This window comes from Capricornis sumatraensis, chromosome 11, assembly GCF_032405125.1.
Source record: "Capricornis sumatraensis isolate serow.1 chromosome 11, serow.2, whole genome shotgun sequence".
Taxonomy (NCBI): Eukaryota; Metazoa; Chordata; class Mammalia; order Artiodactyla; family Bovidae; genus Capricornis; species Capricornis sumatraensis.
This window is the reverse complement of record NC_091079.1, coordinates 88,141,272-88,157,381: the sequence shown is the minus strand read 5'-3', so window position 1 is coordinate 88,157,381 and position 16,110 is coordinate 88,141,272. Positions and strand designations below refer to the sequence as shown.

Sequence of the window (16,110 nt, the reverse complement as noted above, 5' to 3'; positions counted from 1 at the left end):
TGTCAAATTATTCTCCATTCTCCTATCTCGATAAACACATCTTCAGGAGGGCCTGGAAGGGAAGGGGAGAGCCTGGGCGGAATCCCTGGGACTCAGGCGGGGCTTTCTGTGAGGAGCGCGGCAGAGGACCACAGCGGCGGACCACAGCGACACCTGGCTTCTCCGAGCGGCGTCCAGAGGTCGCCTTCCCGCCGCCGCGCCGTGCGCGGCTTGACCTGCCGGGGGTGTGGCCGAGCGTAGCCGTGCGCCGAGAACGCGAGGTCGAAGGGCACGCAGCGTCGGTGTCATGGCCGCCTCCACTTTGGGTTCGGCATGGGGACCGCTGCGGCTCGGCGTCCCCGGCTCTTGTCGCCGCCGACCACCCCGGGGCCTGTGGGCGCGCGCACGGCGGCTTTCGGAGCCCGTGGCGTCCGGGAGGAGCGTGGCCGCGGGTACTGGACTTGGCGCTTCGGGAACTGACCGTTATTGCTTGGAGCTGCTGCGGTGAGAGAGCCCGGCCTGCCCTGAGGTCGGGGAGCAAGGCCGGAAGGGACCCTGGTGGGCGCGGCGGGCCTCGGGGCCGACCTGCCCCTTGGCATTCCAACGCGTGTGCCCGGGGGTCAGTCCCGGGTGTGGAGTGGGAGTGAAGCCACAGGAGCTTTCACATCGCTCCCCAAATTGTGGCAAAATTCCTTCGTCTGTCATGTTGCTTGAGTCTTAACGTTAAGCTTTTTACATGAGTGAAGGTGAAGTCGCTCAGTCGTGCCCGACTCTTTGCGACCCCATGGACTGTAGCCTACCAGGCTCCTCCGTCCATGGGATTCTCCAGGCAAGAATACTGGAGTAGGTTGCCATTTCCTTCTCCAGGAGATCTTCGTGACCCAGGAATTGAACCCGGGTCTTCCGCATTGTAGGCAGACGCTTTATCGTCTGAGCCACCAGGGAAGTCCATTTTATATGAGTAGTTGCTTATAAATATGAAAGATGACTAGTAGTTAATTTTAAGTAAGCAGTGGCTAACTTTGAGTTCAGTAAAGGAGAAAAGGAAAGATATAGGCATCTGAATGCAGAGTTCCAAAGAATAGCAAGAAGAGATAAGAAAGCCTTCTTCAGGGATCAGTGCAAAGAAATAGAGGAAAACAACAGAATGGGAAAGACTAGAGATCTCTTCAAGAAAATTAGAGATACCAAGGGAACATTTCATACAAAGATGGGCTCGATAAAGGACAGAAATGGTATGGACCTAACAGAAGCAGAAGATATTAAGAAGAGGTGGCAAGAATACACGAAAGAACTGTACAAAAAAAATCTTCAAGACCCAGATAATCATGATAATGTGATCACTAATCTAGAGCCAGACATCTTGGAATGTGAAGTCAAGTGGGCCTAAGAAGGCATCACTATGAACAAAGCTAGTGGAGGTGATGGAATTCCAGTTGAGCTGTTTCAAATCCTGAAAGATGATGCTGTGAAAGTGCTGCACTCAATATGCCAGCAAATTTGGAAAACTCAGCAGTGGCCACAGGACTGGAAAAGGTCAGCTTTCATTCCAATCCCAAAGAAAGGCAATGCCAAAGAATGCTCAAACTACTGCACAATTGCACTCATCTCACACCCTAGTAAAGTAATGCTCAAAATTCTCCAAGTCAGGCTTCAGCAATACGTGAACCGTGAACTCCCTGATGTTCAAGCTGGTTTTAGAAAAGGCAGAGGAACCAGAGATCAAATTGCCAACATCTGTTGGATCATGGAAAAAGCAAGGGAGTTCCAGAAAAACATCTATTTCTGCTTCATTGACTGTGCCAAAGCCTTTGATTGTGTGGATCACAATAAACTGTGGAAAATTCTGAGAGAGATGGGAATACCAGACCACCTAACCTGCCTCTTGAGAAATCTGTATGCGGGTCAGGAAGCAACAGTTAGAACTGGACATGGAACAACAGACTGGTTCCAAATAGGAAAAGGAGTACGTCAAGGCTGTATATTGTCACCCTGCTTATTTAACTTACATGCAGAAACTTACATCATGAGAAACGCTGGACTGGAAGAAATACAAGCTGGAATGAAGATTGCCAGGAGAAATATCAATCACCTCAGATATGCAGATGACACCACCCTTATGGCAGAAAGTGAAGAGGAGCTAAAAAGCCTCTTGATGAAAGTGAAAGAGGAGAGCAAAAAAGTTGGCTCAAAGCTCAACATTCAGAAAACGAAGATCATGGCCTCTGGTCCCATCACTTCATGGCAAATACATGGGGAAACAGTGGAAACAGTGTCAAACTTTATTTTGGGGGGCTCCAAAATCACTGCAGATGGTGACTGCAGCCATGAAATTAAAAGACGCTTACTCCTTGGAAGAAAAGTTATGACCAACCTAGATAGTATATTCAAAAGCAGAGACATTACTTTGCCGACTAAGGTCTGTCTAGTCAAGGCTATGGTTTTTCCTGTGGTCATGTATGGATGTGAGAATTGGACTGTGAAGAAAGCTGAGCGCCAAAGAATTGAGAGTCCCTTGGACTGCAAGGAGATCCAGCCAGTCCATTCTGAAGGAGATCAATCCTGGGATTTCTTTGGAAGGAATGATGCTAAGCTGAAGCTCCAGTACTTTGGCCACCTCATGTGAAGAGTTGACTCATTGGAAAAGACTCTGATGCTGGGAGGGATTGGGGGCAGGAGGAGAAGGGGATGACTGAGGATGAGATGGCTGGATGGCATCATGGACTCGATGGACGTGAGTCTGAGTGAACTCCGGGAGATGGTGATGGACAGGGAGGCCTGGTGTGCTGCGATTCATGGGGTCGCAAAGAGTCGGACAGGACTGTGCGACTGAACTGAACTGAACTTTGAGTTCTTCCTGTGTGTCAGTCAGGCATTATGCAAAGTATTAGTTTACAAGTAATTTATGTAATCTTTGCCACAAAGTATGACGGACAGTTGTATACTCCAAGTTTTATGAATTAAAGCACTTAGAACAATGTCTGGCGCAAAGCAGGGGCACAGTGAGTACAGTATAAACTGTATTATCTTATCTAGCAGATATGGAAACAGAGATTTAGAGAGAATTCAGGGGATTTACCCGAGTTCAGTGAAATCTAAGCCTCATAAAGTCAGAGGCTTAATGACGATTTTGTTCAGGTAACACGTGCAAGGCCTAGCACAGAGGAGTGAATTGGATGTATCAGGTTGATACATCTCGGAAGGGCCCTGTCTTGGATTCCAGGTCTGACTTCAGGGATGAATGGTTTAAAATACACTGCCCCCCTCCCCGACTCTGCTGCCTTTGATTAATAAGAGTGGCAGAAAGTCTCAAAATATCTGGTCTCAATGACTTCAGAGAAGTGCTAGAGTAGTTAACCACCCTGGATTTGATTGGGCTAGTAAATCCAATTTTTTTGGATTCCATTGTAGCAAAATGTAATATAATGACAGAATTCCCATGCATTTCAGTGTTTTGTTTTTAATCGCTTTTAAAAATAGTGTACCTATCCCCCCTTGTTTACTTGTTGATTACTTTTGGAGAAACAAGGTAGCATTAGTGGATATCAGGCCATTAAAAGTTGTAAAAGCCAAAAAAGTTATATTCATTTTTATATAGTTTAAAATGACCACTTTTTGATAATAAACGGTTTAGGTTGCCAAAATGTATACCATCTCCATTTGCTTGTTCAGTGCAGTTTCTCTTTGACACCAGTAGTGTCCTCTGCCTAATATCCAGGGTTGAGTCGCTCTTACAGATTTCTTATATGTTCTTCTAGTAATAGTCTGTGGATATCACATAACAGCTTTTCCCAAATATATATTTACAAATGGGGAGACACGTAATCTGTCCATATTGGTATTTAAGTGGAATGGAGGCTGTTGACTCTAGTGATTTAAAGCAGGCAAACCTTATCTGAGTTTATTAATGCTAGTTGTGTCACTTGGGAAACTTAACTAAGATTCACCTATTTCCTCGTTTGTAGATTTATACTTCCACTTTATAAGGTGGTTGTAAGGATTAACTTACATGATGGGTGTAAAAATTTAGGCACATAATGACACTTGAACAGAAGACTAGAAGTTTAAAACAAAATGAAACTTGAACAGAAGTTGAGAACTTTTAGCTTCTAATTGTCCATTAATCTTTGCAAGAATTGGACTTTGAAATTGTGTGTGCAGGATTGTTTTGGACATGTGTCTTATGCAAAGCTTCCAAATATCAGAAAAGATACCGTATAACTTCAGGTTAGCCCACGGGGTTCTTCTAGGAATCAAGGTTCTTGGGAAAATCTCAAACCTAATTTATTATATGTAGGCTTCTTGGGGTCTGGTTTTGAGAAACAGTTCCTTAGGCCTTGCGTGTGTGGTAGGTCAGTTCAGTCCTGTCTGACTCTTTTGTGACCCTTTGGACTGTAGCCCGCAAGGCTTCTCTGATGGTGGGATTCTCCAGGCAAGAATACTCATGTGGGGTGCCATGCCCTCCTCCAGGGGATCTTCCCGACCCAGGGATGGAACCTGCATCTTTTGTCTTCTGCGTTGGCAGGCGTGTTCTTTACCACTAGTGCCACCTGGGAAAACCCTAGACCTGGGAATTAACGCTTTAATAAGGAGATGAGGTTGCTACTGGTGATATCTGGAAGTGCTCCAGCCTCACTGAGGAACCTCTTCTTCCTTTGTGCTTCAGCCGCACAGGTCATTGGAATTAGCATAGCAGTCTTAGCACTAGATATGTTTATTTCTCATGTCTGTCTCTCCCTGCTGGATTGAAGTCTGTGCTGTCTTCAGTGTCTAGCACAGTGCTTAGCACGTTGTAGGCACTGAATGAATGTTTGAATGAATAAATGAAAAGTTATTGACCCTGTTGCTGTATGAAGCTATCAGAGTACAGGATTTCTCACTATCTGTTACAGTTCTGAGGTAACTGGACCTTGGTTTGCCACTTACAGGATATCCTGTATACTAGTAATCTATGTTTATAACAATGATCCTGATTAGTGAAGAAGTGGGTCAATAGTCAGTATATTCTATTTAATGTGAAGAAGTGGGTAATATTGTTTAGAAAAATCTCCAACCAAAATATTAAAAAAAAGTTATTAACAGGGCAAATCCTTAGCTGTGTAGAATGTCTTTATTTCCCAAGGATTGTTATAGTTCTGTTATGTCATCCTTTTATTTTTCATTTTCCTGTAAGAAGCTTGAAAATACTTCACATATAGGTTATTTTTTAGGAGATATGAAACAGGTAGGTTATCAAGCTTCATTTTATAAGTTAGGAAATAGACATGACTGATACCATTTCTGTCAATAACTAGTTGAATGATGGAAATTAAGATTGTAGTTTTGATTCCTATTCAGTATTTTCTCACTGTTCCATATTAACTTTCAGGTGTTTTAAACACTTTTGATATTTACAGACTTTTTATAATAAAATTTCAAAATATTTACATCTATATATATTTAAAAGTGTAAGCTGTAAAGCTGCTTTGTCTGAACCCTCCATATTATAGCTGAAACTGCGACTGGTGAGATTTTTTAGTAGCGCTGTCTTGTGATAGCTGGGTTGCTACTATTCATGAGTGGAAGTTGGGCAGGGAATGTGAAGTTTAAGTTCTCTGTTAGCCACACAGCAAAATGTGAACCAGTTGAAAAGTGGGAGTAGTCCGAGTTTCAGAACCTAAACTCCGTGGAATGATGTTGGACCCATTTAATATTGAGTATTGTTTTGATAGGAAATACTGTTAAGAGTAAGGTTCCAGTGTGTTACAATGAAAGTAGCTTTGTCAGTAGGCAGTCTAGTACTTTATACTTACATCGTCCTAGAATGAATCTAGTAAGGACTATTTTTTTTTTAACTTTTCACTTTAAAGTAATTGCAAATTCACATAAAAATTAGAGAAACAGCACACAGAGCTCCAGTACACTTTTCACTGCAGTTCCCTCATTGTTGACGTTTTGAACCACTTGAGAATAAGATGTAGATGACCCATTACCTCCTTATTATTTATTGGTGTGTATTTCTTAATACACAAGGATTCTCTCCCATATTATCATTGTACAGCCATCAAAATCAAGATATTAAAGTTGATCCACTATTACCACCTAGTCCAGACTCTGTTCAACTTTTCCTATTCTGTTATGACTTTCATGCATCCAGGATTCTGTGCTACATTTAGTTATCAAAAGTCTTTAGTCTTCTCTAATCTGGAACAGTTTCTCCTCTTCCATGAACTTAATATTTTTTTTTTAGGAGAATTGGCCAGGTTCTCTCAATTTGGGTTTATACAGTTTTTGCAAGAATATTGCAGAAATCACTCTGTGGTTTTCTCAGTATCTTATCAGGAAGCACAGCATGTTGATTTCTCCTATTACTGTGGGGTGAACTTTCTGTTACTTTGTTCAGAGGGTGTCTTTCAAGGTTTCTGCCTTTTAAATTTAATTAATAAGTAAAGTTAGTAAATAGCACTTATTTGGTGAGAAGATACTTTCAGTTCAGTTTAGTCGCTCAGTCGTGTCCGACTCATTGCGACCTCATGAATTGCAGCACCCCAGGCCTCCCTGTCCATCACCAACTCCTGGAGTTCACACAAAATCATGTCTGTCGAGTCGGTGATGCCATCCAGCCATCTCATCCTCTGTCGTACCCTTCTCCTCCTGCCCCCAATCCCTCCCAGCATCAGAGTCTTTTTCAATGAGTTAACTCTTCGCATGAGGTGGCCAAAGTACTGGAGTTTCAGCTTCAGCATTATTCCTTCCAAAGAAATCCCAGGGCTCATCTCCTTCAGAATGGACTGGTTGGATCTCCTTGCAGTCCAAGGGACTCTCAGGAGTCTTCTCCAACACCACAATTCAAAAGCATCAATTCTTCAGCGCTCAGCTTTCTTCACAGTCCAACTCTCATATCCATACATGACCCCTGGGAAAACCATAGCCTTGACTAGACGGACCTTTGTTGGCAAAGTAATGTCTCTGCTTTTGAATATGCTATCTAGGTTGGTCATAACTTTTCTTCCAAGGAGTAAGCGTCTTTTAATTTCATGGCTGCAGTCACCATCTGCAGTGATTTTGGAGCCCCCAAAAATAAAGTCTGACACTGTTTCCATTGTTTCCCCATCTATTTCCCATGAAGTGATGGGACCAGATGCCATGATAATTCGTTTTCTGAATGTTGAGCTTTAAGCCAACTTTTTCGCTCTCTTTCACTTTCATCAAGAGGCTTTTTAGTTCTTCACTTTCTGCCATAAGGGTGGTGTCATCTGCATATCTGAGGTTATTGATATTTCTCCCGGCAATCTTGATTCCAGCTTGTGCTTCTTCCAGCCCAGCGTTTCTCATGATGTACTCTGCATAGAAGTTAAATAAGCAGGGTGACAATATACAGCCTTGACGTACTCCTTTTCCTATTTGGAACCAGTCTGTTGTTCCATGTCCAGTTCTAACTGTTGCTTCCTGACCTGCATATAGGTTTCTCAAGAGGCAGATCAGGTGGTCTGGTATTTCCATCTCTCTCAGAATTTTCCACAGTTTATTGTGATATACCCAGTCAAAGGCTTTGGCATAGTCAATAAAGCAGAAATAGATGTTTTTCTGGAACTCCCTTGCTTTTTCCATGATCCAACGGATGTTGGCAATTTGATCTCTGGTTCCTCTGCCTTTTCTAAAACCAGCTTGAACATCAGGGAGTTCACAGTTCACGTATTGCTGAAGCCTGGCTTGGAGAATTTTGAGCATTACTTTACTAGGGTGTGAGATGAGTGCAATTGTGCAGTAGTTTGAGCATTCTTTGGCATTGCCTTTCTTTGGAATCGGAATGAAAACTGACCTTTTCCAGTCCTGTGGCCACTGCTGAGTTTTCCAAATTTGCTGGCATATTGAATGCAGCACTTTGACAGCATCATCTTTCAGGATATGAAATAGCTCAACTGGAATTCCATCACCTCCACTAGCTTTGTTCATAGTGATGCTTTCTTAGGCCCACTTGACTTCACATTCCAAGATGTCTGGCTCTAGGTGAGTGATCACACCATCATGATTATCTGGGTCTTGAAGATCTTTTTTGTACAGTTCTTTCGTGTGTTCTTGCCACCGCTTCTTCATATCTTCTGCTTCTGTTAGGTCCATACCATTTCTGTCCTTTATCAAGCCCATCATTGCATGAAATGTTCCCTTGGTATCTCTGATTTTCTTGAAGAGATCTCTAGTCTTTCCCATTCTGTTGTTTTCCTCTATTTCTTTGCATTGATTGCTGAAGAAGGCTTTCTTATCTCTTCTTGCTATTCTTTGGAACTCTTCATTCAGATGCTTATATCTTTCCTTTTCTCCTTTGCTTTTTGCTTCTCTTCTTTTCTCAGCTATTTGTAAGGCCTCCCCAGACAGCCATTTTGCTTTTTTGCATTTCTTTTCTTAACTACCTTGGTAGTTAAGAGCTCTCAAGTGGTGATGTTAAAAAATTCAACCATGTCTTCTAGATTTATCAGTTTACATGTACTGGTTGTCAAGGTTTTCCATCTCTTTGTGTTTGTTTACTTATTCGTGTATGTTAGTCAGGGCTCATGGGGTCCTGTTGCAGTCTTTACTCTCAGTGTTTTTTTGTTGCTCAAACGGTGCCCCACTTGGCCAGTGCGAACTTCATCAAGCCAGTGTCTCTGGCTTCTGACAGGGCCCTCCATTCTTTGAATGTCTGTTTCCTTTCCACTCAAGAAGATGTTCCAGGCTTATCTTGTGTTTTCTGTGCTCCAGTCCCGGAGTCACTCATTGCTTCAAGGAGCCTACGTTTCTTGCAGTGGAGAGATCAATGTCTAGGTGTCCGTTATGGGGTGGAGGGGCGAATGTCATTGTTTCTAGGCTTTCTCAACGGATGCTATAGGGAACTGTGAGTGAGTGTGTGTGCAGAGACATGGGCACACTCTCCGCGACTGCGCCCGTGTTCTCTGTCTTATGTCTTACCCATGTATAAATGTATGAGTATTCATACCAGGACTTATTGGAACTGTTTTCTAGATTTCTGTATCTGTAGCTCATTTGAATTCTTATTACTAAAACCAAAGTGATTCTGAAATAGTTAAAATTATGTATATTATATGTCAAAATAAATTAATAGAGATTGATTATTTTAACTGCTCTGGAATTGGAGGCAGATACATTTTTTTTTGTAATTGTAGAGAAACATATAAGAAACTTAAGGCCCATTTTGAATTGAAGCCATGTTTCCAGTTCATTTTGGTCAGTATTTTTTGTGTGCAACTTGGAAAGTGAAAACTAATTACCTTCTTTTGCTTTTTGTCACAGGAAACGAGATTATGAAGGCTATTTATGTTCCCTGTTACTCCCTGCCGAATCCAGAAGCTCTGCTTTTGCACTGAGAGCCTTCAATGTGGAACTGGCTCAGGCTGGTATTAAAATACCTTATAAATTATTTGCAAAAACTTGTGATATGATGTGTTTAATGCTGAATAATAACGAACTGTAGTTGTAACTTATATGTTGGACATGCTTAAGGTCTCTGCTGCAGACTTCTTTCTCCTGCTTAACAATTCAATTCCAAAAATAAAGGTAGCTAATGAACTTAATGTTTCTGGAAAGACCATTCTGGAATTTCTTTTTCTAAGGATATTTTAAACTATGCAAGTAACGTTGCACTTTTGTCTATTAATTGAATAGGTTAATCGGAGTATTACTGCTTATTCTCTACAATATTTGCATAATTTGCGTGTATATAGCAGTTCTTCAGAGCACTTTTTGAAATGAGTTTTTAACTTTAAAGAGAAATGGAAATTGAAGTAATTATAGCAAACCCAAATCTTATACTGACTCTTGTCTGAAGAGTAACAAAGGAAGGAGAGAGTCTTCCTTTTATTAGAATGGAAAGAATATGTGCTGAGGTATAAGATAAATTGAAATGGAGAGGCGTGTCATTGAGGGAGTTGAGATAGAATGGCCTTAATTTTCTCTGTAAATTAAATGGCGAGATCAGATATTGAGAGTGAGGGAGCATGGGAGGGTTGGGGGTCTTGAAGACTGTGGCAAGTTTTGACGCAGCCTCTCTGGTGAATATGATAGGAGGTGAGCTAGGAACGAATGAAAGGATGTGATTGTAGCACTAAGGCATGATGAAGCTGAGACTTGATGAATCTGCAGAGTAATTTGGTCCGGCTGTTGGTCCTCGGTGTATTTCTAGAAGTCATGGTTCTATGTTTTTTCACTTTATCCTTTTTCACGTATAAACTACACTTCAGCATCTTAAGTCAGTCACAGTTTAAAAATAATCTCCATTGTGATCTTCCATTATAACTTTAAAATAATAAAAAATTCCATTTTTAATAGATAAATCCTCCATATTTTCCCTAATTCTCTGTCATCTTATAAGATGTCTTGCTGCTTTTTTTTTCAATTGAATGAATCAATTATGCAGGCATTTTCACTCCTGCACTCCAGGCAGTGTGCCCCTGGTTGCCCCTTGGTCCTGTGGCCCCTTCACAAGACTTCCGTCTCCCAGCAGCTGTCTGTCTTACTGTTTGTTTTTGCACACACAAACTGGTTCATTCATTCATTCATTCAACAGGTATTGCCCAAAATATGCTAGGCACTACTTTAGGTACTGGGTTATATAGCACTGAGTAAAACATGCAAAGTCCTTGCACTCAAGGAACAGATAAATTCTGTACAGAAAAGGAGGTTAGGGAAGGTTTGGTGTAGCAGGGGTTTCCGTAAGCAAAAACCTCACTAAGGTAGCATTTGAGCAAAGATTTGAAGGAGGCAAAGGAGTGTGAAATATGTGGCTGAATAGTATTCCAGATAAAAGTAGCAGCAAATACAGAGGTCCTGAGGTATGTGTGCCTGCCACATTCAAAGAGAAGAAGGCCAGTGTGGCACAGCAGAGAGGGCGGGATGGTGTGGGAGGTCAGGTCAGAGGCATCTGGGCCAGAGAGCTAAGGTCTGGGAGACCACTGCAGCCCCTTTGGCTTCACTCTGAGTGAGGCGGGAAACCGCTGGAGGATTCTGAGCAAAGAAAGAGACCATCTCTTGGTCATGTTTTAAAAGGATTACCCTTTAAAATTTTATTTTAGTAAAATACAGTTGGTTTATAATATTATGTTAGTTTCAAGTGTTCCACATAGTGATTTGATATTTTTATAGGTCATACTCCATTTAACATTATTATGAAGTATTGGTTATATTCCCTGTGTTGTATAGTATATCCTTGTATCTTATTTTATACATCGTAGTTTGTAGCTCTTACTCTCCTATCCCTGTCTTGGCCCTCCCCTCATCCCTCTCTCCACTAGTAGCCACTGCTTTATTCTCTATATATGTGGGTCTGTTTCTCTTCTTTCCTCGTTGTTATGTTTATTCATTTGTGTAAACTTTTAGATTCTACATGTAAGTGGTAACATACAGTATTTGCCTTTCTCTAATTTATTTCACTATCATCATACCCTATGGCCCTTTCTTGTTGCATATGGCAAACTTTTATTCTTTTTTTTGTGGGTTAGTAATATTTCATCGTGTGTGTGTGTGTGTGTGTGTGTGTATGTAAACCATATCTTCTCTTTCCATTTATCTGTTGATGGTCACTTAGGTTGCTTCCATATCTTGACTATTGTAAATCATGCTGCTATGAACACTGGGGTGCATATATCTTTTCAAATTAGTGGTTTTGATTTATTTGGATTTATTATATTGGTGCAAAAGTAATTGCAATTTTGCATTGTTGAACTTTGTTCTTTGATACTGGAATACATTCTTAAGTGTGGCTATGTTATACATCATTTTAATGCTCATTTATTACTTTATTTATTTATTTATTTTTGCTAATTATTACTTGCTATTTATTTTATATTGATTTCAGACTAGGGAAATGATGTTAGACAAAAAGCAAATTTGAGCAATTTTCTTATTCGAGTTCAAAATGGGTTGTAAAGCAGCAGAGACAATTTGCAATGTCAACAATGCATTTGCCCCGAACTGATAATATACAGTGTAGTGGTGGTTCAAAAAGTTTTGCAGAGGAGACAGGAACCTTGAAGATGAGGAGCACAGTGGCCAGCCGGCAGAAGTTGACAACCACCAACTGAGAGGATCATTGAAGCTGGTCTTTTTATAGCTATACGAGAAATGGCTGAAGAGCTCAGCATCAACCGTTCTGTGGTTGTTGGCATTTGAAGCAAATTGGAAAGGTGAAAAAGTTCAATAAGTGTGTGCCACATGAGCTGACTTCAGATCCAAAAATTGGTTTTTTTTGCAGTGTCCTCTTAATCTGTACAAGAAACCATTTCTCAGTTGGATTGTGACATGCAGTGAAAAGTGGATTTTATGCGACAGCAGGCGATGACCAGCTCAGGGGTTGCACTAGCAGTGCGCTGGGGCTGTCTCTTCTCCACATTCATGCCAGCATTTCTTAATTTGTGGTCTTTTTGATGATAACCATTCCACAGATGTGGGGTGATGTTTCCCTGGTGCTTAGTGATGTTTCAGCCCCTTTTCATGGACCTCTTGGCCATCTGTATATCTTCTTTGGTAAAGTGTCTATTTAGGTCTTTTCTTTGTTCTTTTGATATCAAGTTGTGTGAACTGCTTTTGAATTTTGGATATTAACCCCTCAAAGGATTTTCATTTGCAAATACTTTCTCACATCAGTAGGTAGTGCAATTGTAATTATTGATAGGTGTGGATTTACTGGACTTACTGACTTTATTACTTGTTTTCCAGTTGTTTTTGTAATTTTTCTCTGTTCATTTCTTCTTCATTTTGTTTCTTCCATTGTGATTGTATAATTTTCTTTTGTACTATGTTTGGGTTGCTTTCTTACTGTTTTTTGTGTATCGTAGGTTTTTATTTTGTGGTTACCATGGGGTTTGTATATGTTTTATATGGTAATTATATCTACTTGACTTAAACTAGTCTTTTAAGTTCAAACACATTCTAGACAATTTTGACTTCCACCCCTCCTATTTTTATGTTTTTGTTATTAAACTTTTCATCTGCATGGCTGTCTCTTTACCATTTATTGTAGTTATGGTTGCTTTTACAATTTTTTTTAAAATCTTCCTACTAGCTTATTGAAAGTGGTTGATCCACCTTCTTTACTGTAAGATTTGTCTTTACTAGTGGGATTTTTTTTTTTTCCTCTATGAATTCTTGCTTATAATCTTTTGTTTTCCACTTGAAAAAGACCCTTTGATACTTCTTGTAAGGTTGCTTTACTACTGGTAAACTCAATTTTTGCTTGTCTGAGAAGTTCTTTATCTCCTTCAGTTTTGAAAGATAACATTTCTGGGTAGAGTATCCTAGGTTGTAGGTTTTTTCCTTTCAGCTGTTTAAATATATCATGCCACTCCCTTCTGGCTTTCATAGCTTCTGCAGAAAATATCAGCTGATAGATAGCCTTACAGGGATTCCCCTGTGTTTGACTCTCTGTTTTTCTCTTGCTGCCTTTAAATTCTCTTTAACTTTTGCCGTTTTAATTATGATGCATTTTGGTGTGGGTCTCATTGAGTTCATCTTGTTTGGGGCTCTTTGAGCTTCCTATAGAAATCTGTCTCCTTCAACTTCAAAAAGTTTTCAGCCATAATTTTATCAAATACATTTCCTTCTCTTTTCTCAGCCTCTTCTCCTGGGATCCTTATAAAGTGAGTGCTAGTACACTTGATGTTGTCTTAGAGGTCCCTTAAACTATCCTCTTTTTTAACATTTGTTTCTCTTTTTGCTGTTCTGATGGGTGATTCCGTCCCTCCCCCTGCCCCCGCCCGTCACTTTTGTGTTCTCCGTCAGCTAGTCTGCTGTGCGTTCCTTCTTGTGCACTTTTCGTTTCTTTAATTGTGTTCTTCAGCTCTGACTAGTTCTTTTTAATATTTTCTGGTTCCTTGTTTAAATTCTTAGTGTGTTCATGGATTCTTTTTGCAAATTTAGTTAGCATTCTTTTTACTGTACTGTGAAACTGTATGGGGTAAATTATTTATCTCTGTATCACCAGGGATTTGACTCAGCTTTTTCCCCTTATTCTTTCGCTTGAAACATATTCCTTTGTCTTTTCATTTTGTATAACTTTGTATGAAATTAGGTGAACTGGTTACTTGTTCCAGTCTTGAAGGGGTGTCCTTTTGTGGGGCTGTCCTTATACAGTCTGTTTGTGCCCAATTATTTTGATGGGAGAGCTGGATCTGAAGTGAGCGTAGGTCATGTCTTCTCTTGGGGTGTGCTGGCAGCTACCACTGTGGTGGGAGGTAGAGCTAAAGATGAAGGGGCTATAGCTAAGCCAGGTGTAAGCTGGGGCTTTTCCTGGGCTCCTCCAGTGGCGGTCATCCCCTTGTCTGGGTGTGATCAGAGCTCAGGGTCCTAGACACAAGCTCTAAGGGTTGGTCTAAGCTCTCAGTGTGTGGACTCCTCTGGCAGGGCACCTCAGCCCTAGTGGAGAGCCAGAGGGGCTGCAGCAGGCAGCTGGGTGGGCTGGGGTGCGTGCTGGAACAGTCCCGGAAGCCACGCAGAACCCCGGGCAGTTTTCAGCCTGCAGTGTGGCGTGCATGCTGGCTCTGGTCCAGGCTGGCTTCCTTTTCTCTCAGTGTGTGCACACTCCCTCGCAGTGATAGCCTTTGCCTTAGTGGAGGGCAGTGCTGGACAAGAGGGGCTGGAGCAGGCAGCTGGTCAGAGCTGCAGGCACTTTTCCGTCTGCAGCCTTGATGCAAGTCCTGGGAGTAAGTAAGCTTGTGCAGAGTCTCTGTTTCTCACAGCCCTCCAGTAGGTCTCCCTGGTTTTCACACCAGCGAAGGGTGATTATCTTCCCAGGGTGGATCCCTGAGCCTGTGTGTGATATTCCGCTCCTCTTCTGTGTCCCCTGCTAAGGGCCCAGGTCCCAACCTCACATGTGTTCCTCCCTTCCTCCCCAGCTCCATGTGCATTTTTCTTTATATCCTTGGTTGCAGAAGAGCCTCTCTGCCAGTTTTCAGGTTGTTTTCAGCAATGTAGATGTATTTTTGATGTGTTCACTGGGGGAGAAGTGAGCTCAGTGTCCTCCTGAAATGATTAGTCTTTTTAAAAAGTTTTTTTAACTTATTTTTTCTTCTCCATTATGTTTTTTATAGGGTATTGAATATAGTTCCCTGTGCTGTATGATAGGACCCTGTTGTCTGTCCATCCGATACGCTTGCAGCTGCTAGTCCCAGATTCCCAGTCCATCCTTCCCCCTTGGCACCAACAGGTCTGTTCTCTCTGTGCGCCTGTTTCAGTTTTGTAGATAAGTTTATTTGTGTCGTATTTTAGATTCCACAAATAAGTGGTATCACATGGTATTTTCTTTGTTTTTCTGACTTACTTCACTTAATCTGATAATCTCTGGGTTCATCCATGCTGCTGCATATGACGTTATTTCGTTTTTTCTTATGTCTGAGTAACATTCCATTGTATATATGTGCCCACATCTTTAAAGGATTACTCTTGATGCTGTATTTAGAATAGACCCTATGCCATGGGATCTGAACACTAAACATTGAGAGAGACCCACTCAGCACCAAGACCATTAAAAACTTTTTTTTTTTTTTTTGAAATACTTTCATGTGCACAGGAGTAAGAATAGTACAGAGAATACCGATACGCCCTTCTGTTAATATTTGGCCCCATTCGCTCTATCAGGTTGTTCCCCTTCTCTCTCTCTCCCTTCCTTTCTCTCTCCCTCTCTTTTTCTCTCTCTCTGTATACACACACACCTATATGCACACACATTCATGTGCTGTGTTTCTTTTTATGAATCATTTTACTGTAACTTGACTACACCATGGCCCTTTACTCATAAACTTGAGCTGTATTTCATTAGCACAAGAATATTCTCTTTCATAACAGTTACCCGTCTGAGTAAATTTGAGACAGACACACTAGTTTTATTTAATCTACCTCTGGTTTCTAGTTTTGTCAAACGATTGAATGATGTTTTTTATGGCATCTTTAAACCCTCTGTACAGGATCCAAACTAAGATCACATATTACATTTAGCTTTCATGTCTCTTTTGCCTCCTTTTATCTGGAGCATTTCCATAGCTTTTCTTTGTCTTCTATTAAACACTGACATTAAAAAAAACATATTGTTCCTTTAAAAATCTTGAATCTTTCTCATTTGGAGTTTTTGTCACAATTATATTATACATTTCTAATCTAATACTTACC

General features: G+C 41.0%; 1 protein-coding gene across 1 annotated transcript in view; it reads left to right on the top strand.

Annotated features, from left to right (window-relative positions):
• The first annotated feature begins 286 nt into the window (after positions 1-286).
• The window catches only part of NDUFAF6 (NADH:ubiquinone oxidoreductase complex assembly factor 6), a 40,343-nt gene continuing 24,519 nt past the window's right edge, over positions 287-16,110 (top strand). Inside the window, exons 1-2 of the mRNA XM_068983759.1 lie at positions 287-483; positions 9,247-9,346. Of these exons, the coding sequence (XP_068839860.1) occupies positions 287-483; positions 9,247-9,346 (297 nt within the window). The remainder of the gene's footprint in view (positions 484-9,246; positions 9,347-16,110) is intronic.